Source organism: Adelges cooleyi, unplaced genomic scaffold, assembly GCF_023614345.1.
Source record: "Adelges cooleyi isolate 19-005CV unplaced genomic scaffold, UGA_ACOO_1.1 ACOO_flye_CR_arks_rails_tigmint_CR_PRNA_186, whole genome shotgun sequence".
Lineage (NCBI taxonomy): Eukaryota > Metazoa > Arthropoda > Insecta > Hemiptera > Adelgidae > Adelges > Adelges cooleyi.
The window spans coordinates 28,292-45,385 of NW_026095845.1; the positions used below are offsets into that span (position 1 = coordinate 28,292).

The 17,094-nt window shown below is 44.5% G+C and overlaps 3 protein-coding genes across 3 annotated transcripts; 2 read left to right on the top strand and 1 right to left on the bottom strand.

Moving 5' to 3' along the window:
- Positions 1–4,156: 4,156 nt before the first annotated feature.
- Positions 4,157–6,348, top strand: LOC126833108 (transcription termination factor 4, mitochondrial-like). Its single transcript, XM_050564254.1, has 5 exons — positions 4,157–4,824; positions 4,883–5,276; positions 5,367–5,448; positions 5,547–5,803; positions 6,247–6,348. Exons 2-5 carry the CDS (start codon positions 5,154–5,156, stop codon positions 6,346–6,348), a joined length of 564 nt encoding a protein of 187 aa, XP_050420211.1. The 5' UTR covers positions 4,157–4,824; positions 4,883–5,153.
- A 3,323-nt stretch (positions 6,349–9,671) lies between these two features.
- On the top strand, positions 9,672–10,199 carry LOC126833110 (uncharacterized). The gene has a single exon (XM_050564255.1). It carries the CDS (start codon positions 9,672–9,674, stop codon positions 10,197–10,199), a length of 528 nt encoding a protein of 175 aa, XP_050420212.1.
- Positions 10,200–11,613: 1,414 nt separating this feature from the next.
- On the bottom strand, positions 11,614–15,961 carry LOC126833111 (uncharacterized). The gene is made up of 6 exons (XM_050564256.1): positions 15,871–15,961; positions 15,363–15,440; positions 13,677–15,276; positions 12,763–13,617; positions 12,109–12,666; positions 11,614–12,046 (listed from the first exon to the last, which is right to left on the bottom strand). The coding sequence occupies exons 1-6, from the start codon at positions 15,959–15,961 to the stop codon at positions 11,614–11,616; spliced, it is 3,615 nt and encodes a 1,204-aa protein (XP_050420213.1).
- Positions 15,962–17,094: the final 1,133 nt, after the last annotated feature.

The following is a 17,094-nucleotide window of genomic DNA, read 5'->3' on the forward strand; positions in this document are numbered from 1 at the left end:
TATTAGAAATCGTCGTTCAGTATAAGAATGAAGTCGGAGGAAAAATAAGTGTTCGATAAAATCCAAAGACAAACGATGCCGCACAAAAAAAACAAACGGTGCGTTGAAAATAAAAACAATCGGTACAGAGGCAGTGGTTGAAGCAGCACGGCACGGCAATCTGATACGGTCGGTGGTGGTGGTTATAGGTGGGGGTGAGGAGTTGGAGTGGCAGTCGAAATAAAACTTAAACATACCGTTTGTGTTTACTTTAACTGTTGTTGTGCACAAAATATATTCATTATACACATTCGCGATAATATGCGTAAAGGTTTAAAACTAGCCCAACACGTACAATAATTTTTCATACCTAGTCAACTATCCGGATTATTCAGTTCTCAGTAATTCGTTCAAAGTTCGTAATTACACGTGATTTAAATTTTTCAAAAAATAAAAATGTTAACAAAACGTTTTTTAAGCGGTTTGATGTTTCTTGTACTATGCAGCAGTATGGTATCTGATTCGATTGCGGTAGACCCCATAGAAGAGATTTTTGAACTTCTGAGTTATCCAGGATGGCTTGGTTTGCCGCCGCTGGAAATCGTCGAACCAAAAAAAGGAACATAGTAAGCATATACGAAGTGATTATGAAAAATAACAAAGGAGAACTCTTGATAAAACCCATAACCTTACCTACTAAAATTCGACGTGCCCAAATTTTCCTGAGTTGCCAGTGCACTATTGATTTTCTAATATATCAAACATATTTATACAGACTTGGCACAACATGCACGTTTATGACCGCTTTCGTTCATCGGGAATGTCTGGATAAGTTTGTGCATCTATTAAACCCGGAAACCTTGGTATCGCGCATGAAAAGTGCGCTATCGTTTTTCAGTTTTTTAACTACGCAAACCGAGTTAAAAACCGCCTTTTTCGATATCCTGGATCACTTTATTAGCTTGCAAATACTGATCAGCTTACCTAATGACGGAACTAACGTTGATCCATATATTAATGACAAATTAAAAAATATTTTAATAGAATTCGGAAAACTAGAAAATACCGCTATCAATTTTTTCAAAACCTCCTGTCGTCCAGCGGAGCTTTTACAAGAAAAATTTGGCAATTCAACCTTAGGTTGGAACACAGTTGACGTAAAACTTAAGGAAATATATAACAAGGAGATCAGCGAAGTCGAAAAAATGGGCATATTATACCCTTTGATTAATAATGCAATAAAAGAGTTCATAGAAATGGATTACTTTCTCATGGGTTTCAATTACATAAAGGAGTCACAAACGACCGTTTTAAATAAAATTCCCGACCCTCAAACACAAATTACGCTAACAAAGGGGATACTAAAATATCTCCCTGGCTGGTCACTTCATTTGGAAAACTTGATGGTTGTTGTGAATGAAAAAAAATACGGTCTTCAAAGTCTGATCGTCACTGAAGTCAACGAGCAAAATATTAACGGTATAATTCGTCTCCTCTACGACCTGATGAGCGCTTACTTTGTTAAAATATTAAGAGACTTATATTTATACTACACGTCTTTATCAGAACTCTATCATTCGACAATGAAACCTAATGAAAAATATGACTTTATTGAATCCTTTGTGATATCAGTCAAAAAGAGCGATCCAGTTATACAGTACATGAAAGCCGCTAATATATTTTTTCAAATAACATCTCCTCTGAACACAAATTTGTATATTTCGAAAATCCTAATCTTGTTCAAGAGTTTTATTGAAATAACAAATTTCGATGGCGAAAAATTTTATAATAGAAGTGAGGGAAGGTACAATGAGGAACAGTTACTTATACAAATGAATACTTTCATCGATATTTTGTCAAAAATGAAAAAAGAACTAAACATAATATTCGATCAGATGAAGCCCATATCAGTAGAAAATCACACAGATTATGCTGAAAAATCGCAAACAGGTATTGAACAGCGACTCGATGAAAAAATCGAATTATTCATAGATAAAGTGTTTCCGGAATTGGGGCTTTCGTTTACACTTAATGAAGGGTCAGTTTGCGATTAGTTTAATGTTTATAGCTAATGTTTACAGTAAGAAGTCCGAATGTTTAGACTAATGACAATCAGGAAAATGTTAAATATAATAACAACATTCACAATTATAAAATTATAATTTAAATAAATATAAACCGAGTGTAATATAGTTATTTTATTGAATACAATAATATATTTTGACCATTGAATACAAGAATAATTTGAGTCTATGTATTGTTTATTATGTACTGAGTTATTGATTTGTAATAATATTGTTTATGACATTTTTTGCCAAATTATACCGACTGTTCGTAAATTTACCGTAGTGGTTTTGTCAAGATTTTTTCTAGTCTAAAGTCACAATAATTTTTTCCCCGTAAACTAACCTACTCGATTAATATATCTATAATTTTTAAAACGTATGTGGTTGGTACTTTAGTTGGTCAAAAGTAGAAAATTACAAAGACTTCGATCTAAAGGGAAAAAACCATAAATATAATGTAATGTAACTCAATACACAGATTAAGCTTTATACATTTTTATGGTGTTAGTAAAAAAAAAGAATTCAGAAATTATAAGCACTTTGAAAAACGAATTTCTTTAAAATGGCATGAAAGTATGTAGTAGTTGAAAAATTGTATTAATTTATAATTACAAACTTGTTAACAATACAATATCATTTAAACAACTTTAGCAGACACCAAAAAATTCTTTTTTTTATTTTACAAAAAAAAACAAGCTATACAAAAATATGTACAGTAAGTTTTTTTTCTAAGTTATATTACAAAGCTTGAATGCCTTGAAAGGGAAGCCATCCATTGGTAACAACTGTATATGTAAAGTGTGGTAATGTTATTCAGTTTTTTATTTTATGTTAGTAGGTCTCTATTCCAGTAACGTTTGGTACCCCTTGGGGCATTTGTGACCGTTCGTAGTGATATATTTGGGAACGCATGTATTGGTCTTACTGTTGATGTATAAGTAATTTAGTTTTTAGTGGCAGCTTGGATTTAGGAATCCGGCAAAAAAGATGCAATATAATAATATTTGATTTTTTCATTTATTTTTTGATGTGAGGTCCCCAGGTTAGACGTTTGTCTGGTATTAAACCAAGATATTTTGTCTCATTTGGAGTAGTGATAACTGTGTTGTTGAGTATTGCAGCAGGACATGTTTCATGACGGAGAGCAAAGGAAACGTGACTAGATTTATTTTTATTCCTAAGCCATGTCTCACAGATGTTTATCGTATTGTAAATAGTGAGCCACGTCGCTTCTATTTTTGTGACAAATGAATATAGCTGTATCGTCAACAAAAGTAGCTAGTAACGTGTTAGAAAAGCAAGGTGAATAAGCACAAATTTTTTTGACTATACATTTTCTGTCTTGAGAGTATAGTTTTATTTTAAGGGATACATATAGGGACTGGAAATATTTTTTCAGTTTGTAAAGTAAACCACTGGGCAGTAGTTTGTTTTGGCCGTATGTAGCCCTGTTATCAGGCTCCTGTTATCACTATCAGGCTCCTGTTATCAGGATCGTGATAACAGGAGCCTGATAACAGGATTGTGATAACAGGGCGTGATAACAGGATTGTGATAACAGGGCGTTATAGCAAGGCGTGATAACAGGGCGTTATAACAGGGTCGTGATAACAGGGTGTGATAGCAAGGCGCGATAACAGGGCGTTATAACAGGGTCGTGATAACAGGGTGTGATAGCAAGGCGTGATAGCAGGGTGTGATAGCAGGGCGTGATAGCAAGGCGTGATAACAGGGCGTGATAACAGGGCGCCATAACAGGGTCGTGATAGCAGGGCGTGATAGCAAGGCGTGATAGCAAGGCGTGATAGCAAGGCGTGATAGCAGGGCGTGATAGCAGGGCGTGATAACAGGGCGTGATAACAGGGTCGTGATAACAGGGCGTGATAACAGAGTCGTGATAACAGGATTCGATACGGCCATATCACGATTCTGTTATCACAATCCTGTTTTCACTACTGGTATCACAATCCTATTATCACTACTGGTATCACACACACACACACACACACACACACACACACCATGGTGGGGACGGGTGAACGCGGTGACGGAAAGGTATACGCATGAGCAGCAGCAGCAGCAGACGTAAGCGGACGTGCGAAGAGCCGAAAACGAAACTCTTGGCGGTCAAAGTGATAACGATAAGTTTTAAGGAGAGAAAATTCTTACACATAGGATGCGCGTGGACGGAGACGGGATATGCTCCGGCAGCGATGATTGTGTGTTCCAACGGATTTATGAACTTGAGCTTAAATCAAATCGTCGGACTGGTAACGGGTATTAATGATCTCACGCGGTTCGTGGGCAGCAATCAACGCGCGGCGTTCCACGTACAACCGCCGGACGGTATTATCATTAAAAAAACCAGATGTTTTTCAAAGTCATACCTGATCATCAACGACGCGCACACCCGCCTTACGCTGACCGAAGAAAATTTGTTAACGTTGGAGTGGAATCGCGAAGCAATCGTACGGGCACTTGATGATAACGCGAAAATATGTACAGCCCTGACGGAGCAATACGGCACGATGAAGAATGCGATGACGGTGGAGGTGATAAATCGATACGCAACAATGTCGGTCGATGAGGTGTACACCGCAATGATGAATCATCCTGTACACGGATTACCACCGCGAGAACCAAGTTATTACAAAGAAATCGCGGTCATAGAATACAAACGGCTGTGCGACGAAATATGGGGAGAAAATGTTAATACGATGATGATGATGCCTAACTCACAATGGAATTTAGCAGAGTTACTTGACGGTTACACAGATAAGTAAGTAAAATAAAAAAAAACCTATTGATTATATTTTAGTACATAGTAATTATAACAGGAACGACGTGGTGGAGGAGGAGGAGGAGAAGACGAGTACTACACCAGTAACCAAGTCAGACGGTGGGAGCATTGCTTCACCACCACCACCACCACCACCGCCGTGCGATAGTGTGGATGACATGACGGTCGAAACCTGATAAGGTTATTTCCCGTTAGACCGCGTACAATGATAACACAAAGAAAATGAAGGGACGAAATAACCACACACACCATATATAAACGAACACGCTAAACCATTTAATCACATTCACACATACAACCAAATCAAAATGCACTACAGATATTCACCACCATCGCCGCCAAATTCGCCGCCACCGTTTAGTACCAATTGGGTGCATAACGTCGACGACGATGATGATGACAACGGGTTGCCAGAGTTACTACCGATGAGCGTAAGTCGATTTTATATTAAGGGAATAATTATATATATATATATATATAAGGAGCGTAAAGTAAAAAAAAAAAAAAAAAATGTGAAACAGGTGGTAGACGCGGCAGCAGCGGAAGCTGTGAGGCGAATACAGCTGCGAATAGAAAGGGTGTTCTCGTTAACCGACGTAGTGGGTAAGTACATCGACCTTGGTGTGTGTGTGTGTGTGTGTGTGTGTGTGTGTGTGTGTGTGAGTGTATAAAACTAAATTGACCAATTACATTATCACCAGATCTAACGATGTCTTCGGAGGAGGAGGAGAGCAGATCGTCGTCCACGTCAAGTGTGATGGAACTACCCGACAGCGACGCGGAGAGCACAGTCGAAGAGACTGAAAGTAGTAATAGTAGTAGTAGTGCCGATGACGACGACAACACTGACTACGACGACGACGATGACGATTATGAGGGAGAAGAAGAAGAAGAAGAAAATGACGACGCTAGCAGCAGCAGCAGCAGCAGCATCATTAAACGGCGGGCGGACGGACCTGTGCTTCGCGGGCACATAAATAAAAAAAAAAAAAATGTAACAACGAATTCTGTTTTTATATGATTAATATTATGTGTGTTTGTTATACTATATATATATAACATCTTGACGAACGATAGAAATAAATAAATATGTGTAATGTACCTAAAAAAAAAAAAAAAACTGTGTATTCATTTTGTATGTTACCCGTCCAATCAATGGTTAAAAGAAAAAGATTGATAACTGAGAGCGAAGAAAGGAAAGGAAAGGGAAAAAAAAAAAAATTTTTAACGCAATGATTATTTATTTTTTAAAAATATTTACAATCATAAAGGAATATTAAATTTAAAAAAATATATATACAAAAAAAAAACAGGTATTGTTATATCAATTGGTATTACAAAATTTTGTGCACTTCGCTAGTCAAAGCGTTATATTCAAAAATTCTCATCGTTGTTCGTTAGACTGTTGCTGGAGAACGGTTGATAAGTGTGAAACTCGTATTTAGTGATGCGATCGTCGAATTCGACTCGCCGAGTGATGTCCAAAACGTCGACGTCCATTGACGGTGGTTTGATTCGCGGCGAGTTTGTAGCCGAGCGCCGATAACGTTTGCAAGCTCTGCCGTGTTAACCGGGAACGTGTCGACGGCTGAATGTACCGAACCGGACGCGTGCGGACGCTTTTAAACACCAACCCCATCGCGCACGTGTAAACGTACTGTGATTGGTTCACCGCGGAAGTCGACCAGCTTCGAGTTCTGATCGGTAATCGTGACCCGCACGCGGTCGAGACGATCCGTCGCTATTGGATAATAAATCAAATTACGCGGTGATTCTGCGATCTGAAACCCGGGCGGGACGGATGGGAAAAAGTCATAGATCGCGCGACTACGAACGCCGTTGACGAATGCACCTGCCGCGACGTTGCATGTGATTCTTATACACGTAAGCGGATCGATGGTGATCAGACGACCGGATCGGTGCAAAGTGTTCGCCGGCAGCTCGACCCGCTCAAACCCCAATAGAGGGCCGACGCTGTTGGGGGCCGCGAAGCTGATGTCGCGATTACACAGGAGTTCCGATTCAAACGTGTTGACGTTGGGATGAAGCGCGAACCGGTAATCGGGATTTAGGTTTTCGACTAGTGACTTGAGCACGCGAGCCAAAGCGGACACCTCGTACGACCCGACGGGTATCACGACGTCGTCATAGGCATCGTCTGGTAACGGCGACGGCGCGTCCGATTTGATCTGCACTGAACCGGTACCGGTGGCGACAGTGTCATCGTACATATCGATGTTGGCACCGCGTTTTTGAACACCTGGCAACCGTCGCACGCGCAAAGTGTTGTTAGACGCGTCGACGTTGGGACGGGAATTGCACACTATGACGTCGAGCAACGCGATCTCCACGCCGGTCCGCAACGGGATAGGGGGGAAAAACGTGCTGACCAGCTCGCTCGCGGTACCTTGAAAGGTTAACGTGAACGAGCGGTGCGCGGACGACATTGAGCGTACAGAAACTTGAGACATAGCTGACCGCAAACGGATGTTGCGAATCGTTGCACACGGTCGTAGGTATATTGGACGAGACAACCGCTGAAATAACGCTGAAGTTCTAGCGGCGGCGGGAGGTTACCGAACGGATCGAAAAACAAGACGGTATCGTTGCGCTTGTGGTAACAGCACCAGTGTGTACCACTTCCGGTAGAGACGTCAAGATTAACGACGCCGCACTCAAACCGCAAGGGCGCAGCCGGTAACGTGTCGCGCATAAACACACCGCGGAAATGAGATATGCCCAACTTTGTCGCGTAATTTATAATATCCACGTCGCTCAGCGCCCGCGATCTGGGCAGCGTGGTTATCAGTTTTTTGGCTGGTACGGTTTGAGGTAGAATCCGGATCCGTTTCGCTTGCGGTGCAACAAATAGCCACTTCCGATTTTTACCGGGGCTTTCGCGTTTTTGTTATTGCGGATGTCGTTAACCGCACGCACGATTCCGGACGCACGCGCCGATTTTCGGCACGGCCAACGTGCGCGGTCGGAGAACCGGTTTTCCCCTGGCTTTCCGACGGACCTGGTTGACGGCGGATAACGCCTTCCGCGCTGCCGCAGCGACGGTTAGCGGTTTCGCTTTGCGCATCGCAGCACGAGCGGCAGCTACGAGACTGCCGAAGCGCAGCCCGCCTCCGGTTTTCGGTGCAGACCGCCGTCCCTTCCGTTTACGTCGGTTGACACGGGGCATTACAGTAGTGAGCTTATAACCGCAGTGACGATAACCCGACCGATCTTGTTCGCTGAGAACCTTCGACGACGACGCACCGTTTACGTTTGGACACGGCATTGGTCTGCGACACCACCTTTATAATGTTTTTCGAACCGCAAGAACACAAATTAACCGTTCTGCGGCTCGACGACGACGACCCAGCCGCTGCTGACGACCACCACAGCCGTCACGGTCCCCTCCTACCCTCCTCAATCAGATGTATTATCGCGGGGCCCAGTAACGTCGGCAAGACGACGGCGATGGTAAACCTTTTGACAGACGAAAACGGGCTGCGCTTCGAACACATATACCTGTACACGAAGACACCTGATCAGCCAAAATATATAATGTTAAAGAAGGTGATGGAGGGCGTTGACGGCGCGCAAATGCACGTGTACACCGACGGGGATCATGTGCCTCCACCCGAACAAGTACAGACTAATTCGGTGTTTGTTTTTGACGATGTCGCATTTGAAAAACAAAGAAACATCGCCGAATACTTTTGCCGCGGACGGCACAACGGGATCGATAGCTTTTACCTGACGCAAACGTATGTCAAAGCGCCGAAGCACGGGATCCGGGATAACGCGTCGATGATAGTTTTGTACAAACAGGACGAGACTAACGTTCGGCACGTTTACCAGGAACACTGTCAATCCGATATGACGTTCGCTGACTTTAAATCCATGTGCTCGCAGTGTTGGAACACCGACCGGTACTCGTTTTTAACAATTGTCAAGGACTTCGATCTAAACGACGGACGTTATCGAATGGGTTTCGACGTGTATATAAAAAGGCGCGACGGCATCGCGCCCGTTCAGTAAAATGTAACCATGGAATCGCCGGCTACGACGGAAGCAATTATACGTGCTAAGAAAAGCATAAAACGCAAACTAGACGAGCTGCGGCACGGATTGGCCGTGACGACCGAATACGTGCGAACCCACGCGGCGCCGATCGTTGAACCGTTGACAAAATTAACAGCCGAGTTGTCGGCGCAGCGGACGCAAGCGCGAGGCGCCCGGAAAGATGAGTCTGAAGAAGAAGAAGAAAAAGAAAAAGCAGAAGAATTCCGTATTACCGAAACCAATCCGTCGTACGGCATTCATCTACAACCAGACGGAACATGGGTGATGGGTGATAAAGCAGTACAGTTCAACAAGAACCGTATAAAAGTGGGCACGTTAACCGAAATACCCTTCACGAAAGGACTCCAAGAATTGGTGTGCAGCTCGGTACCCCGCATGCAATTCATCACCGAAAACGATCTGACCACGTATCGCAATTTTCTCATTCACACAGGATGTCATTTGCTATCGTCCGGTAGACCGAAAACGAACCGCGGATACAAGTATAAGTACATTATCAAACAGTTGTTCAACGAGAACGGACGCGACCTGACCGCAGTTCGCGCCGCGGCCAAGACAGGTGACGGGATTACGCGGTTGACGGTTACGGGGAAGGACAAAGAATATGTTTACTGGGACGACGCCAACGAAATAGTCGACCGCCTCGCTTTGCTCAGAGCCGCGCAAGCCGCGGGCAATACCGCCGTGCACAACGAAATTATCGCGTGCGAGGAGGAACTCAGGGAAATAGGTGTGATCCGCTGACGATGATGACCGTTCGCGAGCACATCGCAACCGAACTACACAGACCGGCTATCCGGCGGTTTGCCAGACGGGTCGTGCGCACCGACGGCAAAGACGATTTATGGCAAGCCGACCTCGTAGACATGAAAAAGTTTTCCAAAGTAAAAAAAAATAAAAATCACACGTTCCTCCTGACAGTTATAGACGTGTACACCAAGTACGGCTGGGCCGTACCGTTGAAAAATAAATCTGGTCCGACCGTGGCCGCTGCCCTCGAACACATAATCAAGTCCAGCGACAGACGATGTCGTCACCTGCACACGGATCGTGGTCTGGAATTTATCAATAAAGACGCACGACGCGTGTACGAGCAGTATAATATACACCATTATCAAACGTACACGCCGCTGAAGGCGAGCGTTTGTGAACGCTGGAACAGAACGCTTAAAGAAAAGATGTGGAAAGCGTTTACAGCGCACGGCAACCACGAATGGGTGCCGCTCGTTAATGATCTAGTCGCCGCTTACAACACAACCGTGCACACGTCCATCTGAATGACGCCGAACGACGCGTCCCGCGAGCCCGGGAGTGTTGTTTTCTACCGGTTGCCGAAACCGGCGGCGGCGGCAGGCGGCAAACCTAAATTCGCCGTGGGCGATGCCGTACGCCTGAGCAAACATAAAACGGTATTTGATAAGGGTTATGCGCAAAGTTGATCAAACGAAATTTTCACCGTGTCCGGGGTACGACGGACAGCGCCTACAGTTTATACAGTGCGCGATAAGAGCGGCGCGCCGGTTAACGGAACGTTCTACGCGCAAGAGATGAACCGGACGCGTTATCCCAACACGTATTTAATAGAAAAAATTGTCCGGAGGAAGGGGGACAAGCAGTTCGTGAAATACGTCGGGTTACCCGTCAAGTATAATGCTTGGATCAAACGAACCGATAGCTCAGTTTGACAATATGCTTTCAGCGGTTATTGACGTTCAGTGCGTGGTCGACTCGGACCTTCACATGGTCATCAAAGAAATATGCATAGCTGACGCGCAAAGAGCTACACACGTGATGCATTGGTTGGTTCAACATCCGCCTACCTTTCGGCTGTCACCGCAAAGCACGAAAGTAAACGTTTGGTTGCAAACACACTTTCACGGTATCCGCTATACAGACGGTCACATACCGTATTCGGAGCTGGCGCGCGTCCTAGGCGCCGTTAACAGCCGCTACACTGCTGTGTACGTCAAAGGCATTCAAAAGCGGAACCTCCTACAACGCTATCTACCGAAGTGCACGGTCATCGACCTGGAAGCTTACGGCTGTCCCAAGTGCCGGATGCTCCAACAACAACAACACGTATGTCCATTTCACTCGGACCGCGCTCAAAACAAAACCTGTGCGAAGGCGCAATGTTTAGCCCTCCGCGTTTGGATGGATGAAAACATTGGACGGTAACGGCAAATATTGTACCAAACTTATTATTATTATTATTATTATTATTCTATTATGTTTTATGCAATAATTATATATATATATATATATATATATTTGTTATACGAATATGTAAATTTGTATTCATCTGGCTATATGTTGAATAAATAACTCATACTTTCATCGGTTTGTAATTTATTCCGCGGCACTGTGCACGCATGTCCAAACCTGATGTTTTCCTGTCCACACACAAACACACACACACACACACACACACACACACACACACACACACACACACACACACACACACGCACACACACACACACTTAACAATGTATATTTTGTACTAGCAAATAGTATTACCTGATATTATTATCGCTAAAGGGAAATTATTTAAAAAAAAAAAAAGAAGTCTTGGTTTAATTTGTATTATTACTATACATTATTTACAAAATAAAAAAATAAAAAATAAAATACAAAAAGAGTCAGTCTTGGGTTATTTTACACTGTCAAATCCATCGTCACCGCTACCGGTTAGTCACTGTCCGGTTCATCGTCTGGGATGCGATAATGACCCCAGGGGAGTGTCAAAAACGAATTGGGTATTTGGTACCGTTTGTCGTCTTTGTACACCATCGCTAGTTTCGTGCACATTTCGGTGGTCAGCCTATGACGTTTCGACCGAAACGTACACGTCTGTCTCATTACCTTGTGGTTCGGGATAACGAGACAGTCGTAGTAGTCCTGGGGGGTGATCGTCTTTTCCACGACCGCGCGTTGAATGCCTTTCAGCTTTTTTTTATTCATCGACGGTTCGACCGAATCGGAGCAGTACGACTTGCTCCGAAGGCCGATGAATAATAGGACGATGTTACCACCAGCATCGTCCTTCATCTTCCATAAAAGCATTTTGTTGACCAAAGGCATTCCGTATGGGTTGTCCGGACTGAAGTTGCTGGTATCGTACCTGGATAAAAAAAATAAACCCATTAGTTTGTGTGAACGACCGGCAAAGCGGTCCGTGCATACTTGTCGATATCAGCCTTCATGTCAGCATAAAAATCGTCGGTTTCAACCCAATAAAACAGACTGTCCGTGTCTCCATAAATGACACGCGCTTTAGAGCCATATTTGGGTACCATGTACCCGTAATGGAAGTCGTACAGAATGTATTTTGACAGCTCCAGCACGGCGAAACCCGCGTATGACGGCCGGTCGTACTTGATAACCGATTTGGTCATCTGCACGGCCGCCATGGACGGGGTAAAGATCGCCACGCTGTCGAACGTGGGTTTAGCTATCAAAACACCGGCTCCTAGTCTCTGCTTGACGTTTCTCCAGCGCGTGACAATGTGCACTTTGGTTCGTTTTTCAGGGTTCTCGAGCGCCTTGCCGTAAACCGAATTCGACATCAGTTTTGGCAAGTTGCCCTCGAACTTCGTCCTGGTCGCAGCGCGCAATCTCGTGTTCGTTTCGATGAACGGACGGATCCAAGCACGCTGCCGAAACCGAAGTGCGCTATGGATTCTCCGGAGAACCACCCCGTTGGCAACGCCTTGCTGTAAGCACCTGTAATGAGTGACGTATCTGAAACAAAAAAAAAAATCGATAAATATTCCCGTTGCCCACACACACACACACACACACACACACACACACACACATTTTCCCCGTTGTTCTTACTTCTCTTTATTGATCAGGTTAGCTATGAGCTTTGGCTGTTTGCCTCCGGGTGGAACCATGTTCTCCGGAAAGAACGGTAAATCTGCTAGGCGGTCGTGGACGGCGTGCGGATATTCGAGGTCTACCTCCACAAAATAGCCGAATTCCGCATCGTCCGAAACGGTGAGGGGGTCAAAAGTGGTGAGCTCCGCGGGGGTTAAGAAATGGAACTCACCAATCGGAAGGGGGAGGCTCATCGCACATCCGTAAAGGTTATTTTCGTCTAACTGCATGATGTACGATGGCTCTTCCGTCGGGTCAAAGTCCTCCATATACTTATTGTTGGCCTTTGTATAATGTTGATTGCATTGGACCAACCCCCCACGGATGTTTTTCATGACGTATTGCACCTGATCGTGCTCCGTCATGAGCTCTATTTTGACCCCTGTCATTAGCTTCATCGCATCCCAGGCTAACGAAGGGGTCGTCAGATACGCAGCTGGATCGAGTCTGTAGTGCTCGAGGATAAACTTCCGGAACGTTTCAAACACGTCGGCCAGTAAGTACACGTCGCCGCACATGTATACGTCACTATACTGGCCTAGTGTTTGACAGTTAAACGTTGACCACACGGTCTGCGCGTGGCGGTATTGTTCGTCCGTGATGGTGGACAACGTCAACTGACTCCGGAAAGCGTCGAGTGGAGGTAACGACGTTTCCTCAAGCACCTCTGCGCTCGTTACGTATTCGTACGGGAAATACCCCTTCGTTTTCATTAACCGGAACTGACCATCGTCCGGAAACCGGGTTTTGGTGTTCACCAGCTGGACGTCGGTCAGCGACCGCGCGGCTTCGTCCAGCGACGAGGGCAGAAACCTGTCCAGAAATACCGTTATTGTAGACCAAAATTACTGCTTTGTTTTTATCAGTCTTACCGGTATGAATCGATGAACCGCATGACGATTGTGTGACTCCCGCCGGTTTCGTCGTCCAACCGCAGAAACTTAGACAACGAAATGTACTTTTCTTTGGTCTTGGCGATGACTTGGATTTGATTGGTGTCGTCGGCGAGGGCGGTGGTGAGAAAATGACTATCGTAACCCGAAAAATTGTGGAGCACGATCGGTACGTAGTTCGGTACTCGCAGTTTTAAGTTACACGCGCTGTGAGCCGGGCCTCTGTATCGTCCGCTCAGGTGACAATGGTCCCGCACCTTGTCGACCGGTGTCAACGGTTCGCGGCAGACGTAGCACACGGTCGCCGCATCGTGCACTGCCTGCTGCGCGGGGGTAAGGGGGGTCATATCCACCGGGGAAAAATACCGTCGAGCTATGGCCTTCACGTCCCGTTCCAACCGTTCCACAAACACCGACATGCAATCCGCGCCCCGGTAGAGTTCAAACTTGTCAAGTGACGAATCGAAATCGCACTTGACAAAGTAAGCGAAACTACACGCTACGTGCTCCGCGATGTCGTAGGTCCCACCGGCATTCGGGGGCGGAGCGATCGGTTTGAGGATAGCTTCGGTGTCTGCGTAAATACAGAATGGAACGGGAACGATGTTTTTCCAATTGATGAACTCGACGATATTTTTATCGTCCGATGGGAGAACAACGCGACACCGCCGGCATTCGTGTTGATCCATCGCCGCTTGGTTCCTAAACGTGAGGAGACAACCGTCACACAGAAACGCTCTGTGCCCGCGCCTAGACAATTGTTTCCCCACGGCGCGCGCCAAGTCGGTTATCAACACATAATGGCCGTCGGTGCGGTTAACCGATGTGACGTACATCAGGTTCACGTGGCGCACTCGCTTTTCGGTCGTATAGTAAAGTGGCCCTACGATCTTGTTATCCTCCCAAGCGTACACGTTAACGCTGATCTCGTTGTCGGTTTCGAATTTTAGGATGGACTTTAACGCCACCGGCATCGAGATCCCGCGGGTTTGGAGTATACGGTTGTAGGGGGGATAGCTCGTAGTACGCGTGGGATCAACACCTGCCGGTGCAGGGTGGATGTGCGCCACGATCGCCCAAAAAAAACATGCATCATCGGTGTTCGCGATGTTCAGGACGGCGCTCTTCCGCAACAGCGAGGTAGGCAGAGTAATTGTGCACGATGCCCTGAGCGGATTATACTTGTACGTAGACGTTTCGAGGTATACGTTCTCGCGAAACGCCCACCCCGAATCGCCACGTTCAAATTCGTCGGCGCTCGTACGAATAATATCAGCAAGCTGTGTATACACTGTGTGCTGATCCTGTCCCTGTGTCAGTATGACCGGACCGGCCGCGTGATCGTGCACACATGTGTCATACACGTCGGCGCCGCCAGCAGCCGGCTGCTTCTGTTTTTCGTACACCGCGTACAAACCCAGACTCACTTTCAGCGCTACGTACCGAACGAGCTGTTTATCCCACACCTTCAACACCTTAGCTTCCGATCGGACCAAGAACTCATTAATGTCGGCGGTCGTATTTCGACAATCGATTTTGAAATTTGAAATTCGGCCGTCGAAAGCATCGCCGAATCGAGCTGTTCGTAAAGCAAATACACACCGTTATTAATATTATTATTATTATTATTATTATTCTCTTTTCCCATTCGGTTCTTTATCATACTTGTCCGACCCGTGGTCATCGTGTCATCACCCTCGCTAACGCCGTCATCGCCGACGCCGTCATCGTCGTTGTCGAGCGCTATGAATATTAAATTACAGTACACTGTTATTTCCTTATAAATATATATATTGTCACACACACACACACACACACACAGCAAATCAAAAAAAAAAATCAAAAATACTGCCCACATGAATACAGTCGAGAAAAAAAATGTAACGCGTTCCGAAACATGCGTTATGAAAACTATGTGTGTGTGTGTGTGTGTGTGTGTGTGTGTGTGTGTGTGTGTGTGTGTGTGTGTGTGTGTGTGTGTGTGTGTGCGTGTGTGTGTGTGTGTATATCACGGTTTGTTAATTTATTTTAAATTCCAACATTAACATAAATACCATGTAAAAAAATTTATTTTAAATTAATTCATAACTAAATTATCATTTTACTACTTATTTTAAATTAATTTATCATTTACGTATAATCATATTATTAATTGTATTGGTTGTATTCTTACGGTTCGGACTTTGTATTTGCATATTATCGGTATTGCGGCCGTCTGTAGCAGCCGTTGTTGTGATTCTACTCGGCACATCGGTAGCGTCCATTTGACCTATATGTTTCCATTTATTAGTACTTATCCGCACGCGTTATTTTAATTAGTGTAATTGATTATACCGGTCATTGTCATGGCACCACCAGTTCTTATCGATGTGTCGGCGACGGTTCCTGTGTGGTGTGTCGGAGACGGAGGCCAGACGTCGATATATTCTAAATTGATCAACCCTGTTATTGTTTTGTATATTATTATTATTAATATTCTTTTTACCGATATTTTGATCGACGCAGACACTGCTGTAATTGTGGTCGTCGCAGACACTGCTGTAGTTGACCGAATTCATTGCAGCCGGTACTCTTTCTGATACATATATATTGTGACCGTGTTAGCCGAGTTGAATGAATGTATATTAGTTACCTTAAATCATTATTTTTTTTTGTTTACCTGTTTCCCCGATGTTACTAAAATTGTCTGCTTCCCTATTTTCTTCTTCTGTAGTCAAGTCTATCCATACTGTAATTAAATAACAACAAATAGAATCATCCTATACTATTATATTTCTTTTTTAATTACCTTCATCATCAACATGGACTTGACGATGATCAGTGTGTTGAGGCGCGGTCGCTGTAATGATATTTCACTTTTCTTATTATTATTGTTCTATCATATATCTAAAATTAATACTGATCTATTTTTTTTTTCCTTACCTTCGTTGGGGGATTGCTGAGTTGATCCGGGTTGATCCGGTCCAACTGTAAATAACGTGTCAGGGTGATATTAATCTATTTAATCATATTTCCATATTCATTTATACCTAAGTAATGGTTGAACTGTCTTTGATGTCGTAGCATATTCTTTCGGTTAGCAAACGTGTACTTACATACAACACAAGACTGATTCATTTTCACTGTGTGTGTGTGTGTGTGTGTGTGTGTGTGTGTGTTAGGTTTGAAAACGTGCGTATTAAGATGAACTTTCCGGTTATTGAAAGACAATATATATAGCGCCGGTATTTATAGCGCATTCGCCGGACAGGTATTGCAGCAATTGCACACCGCCACCAACTACGCCGTGGACGGTGTCCCCATCACCCGAGACACCACCGCCTCCGCCGCCGCCGCCACCGTCGTCACCTGGTTCACAACGTACATCTAAGCGCATATATATATATATATATATATA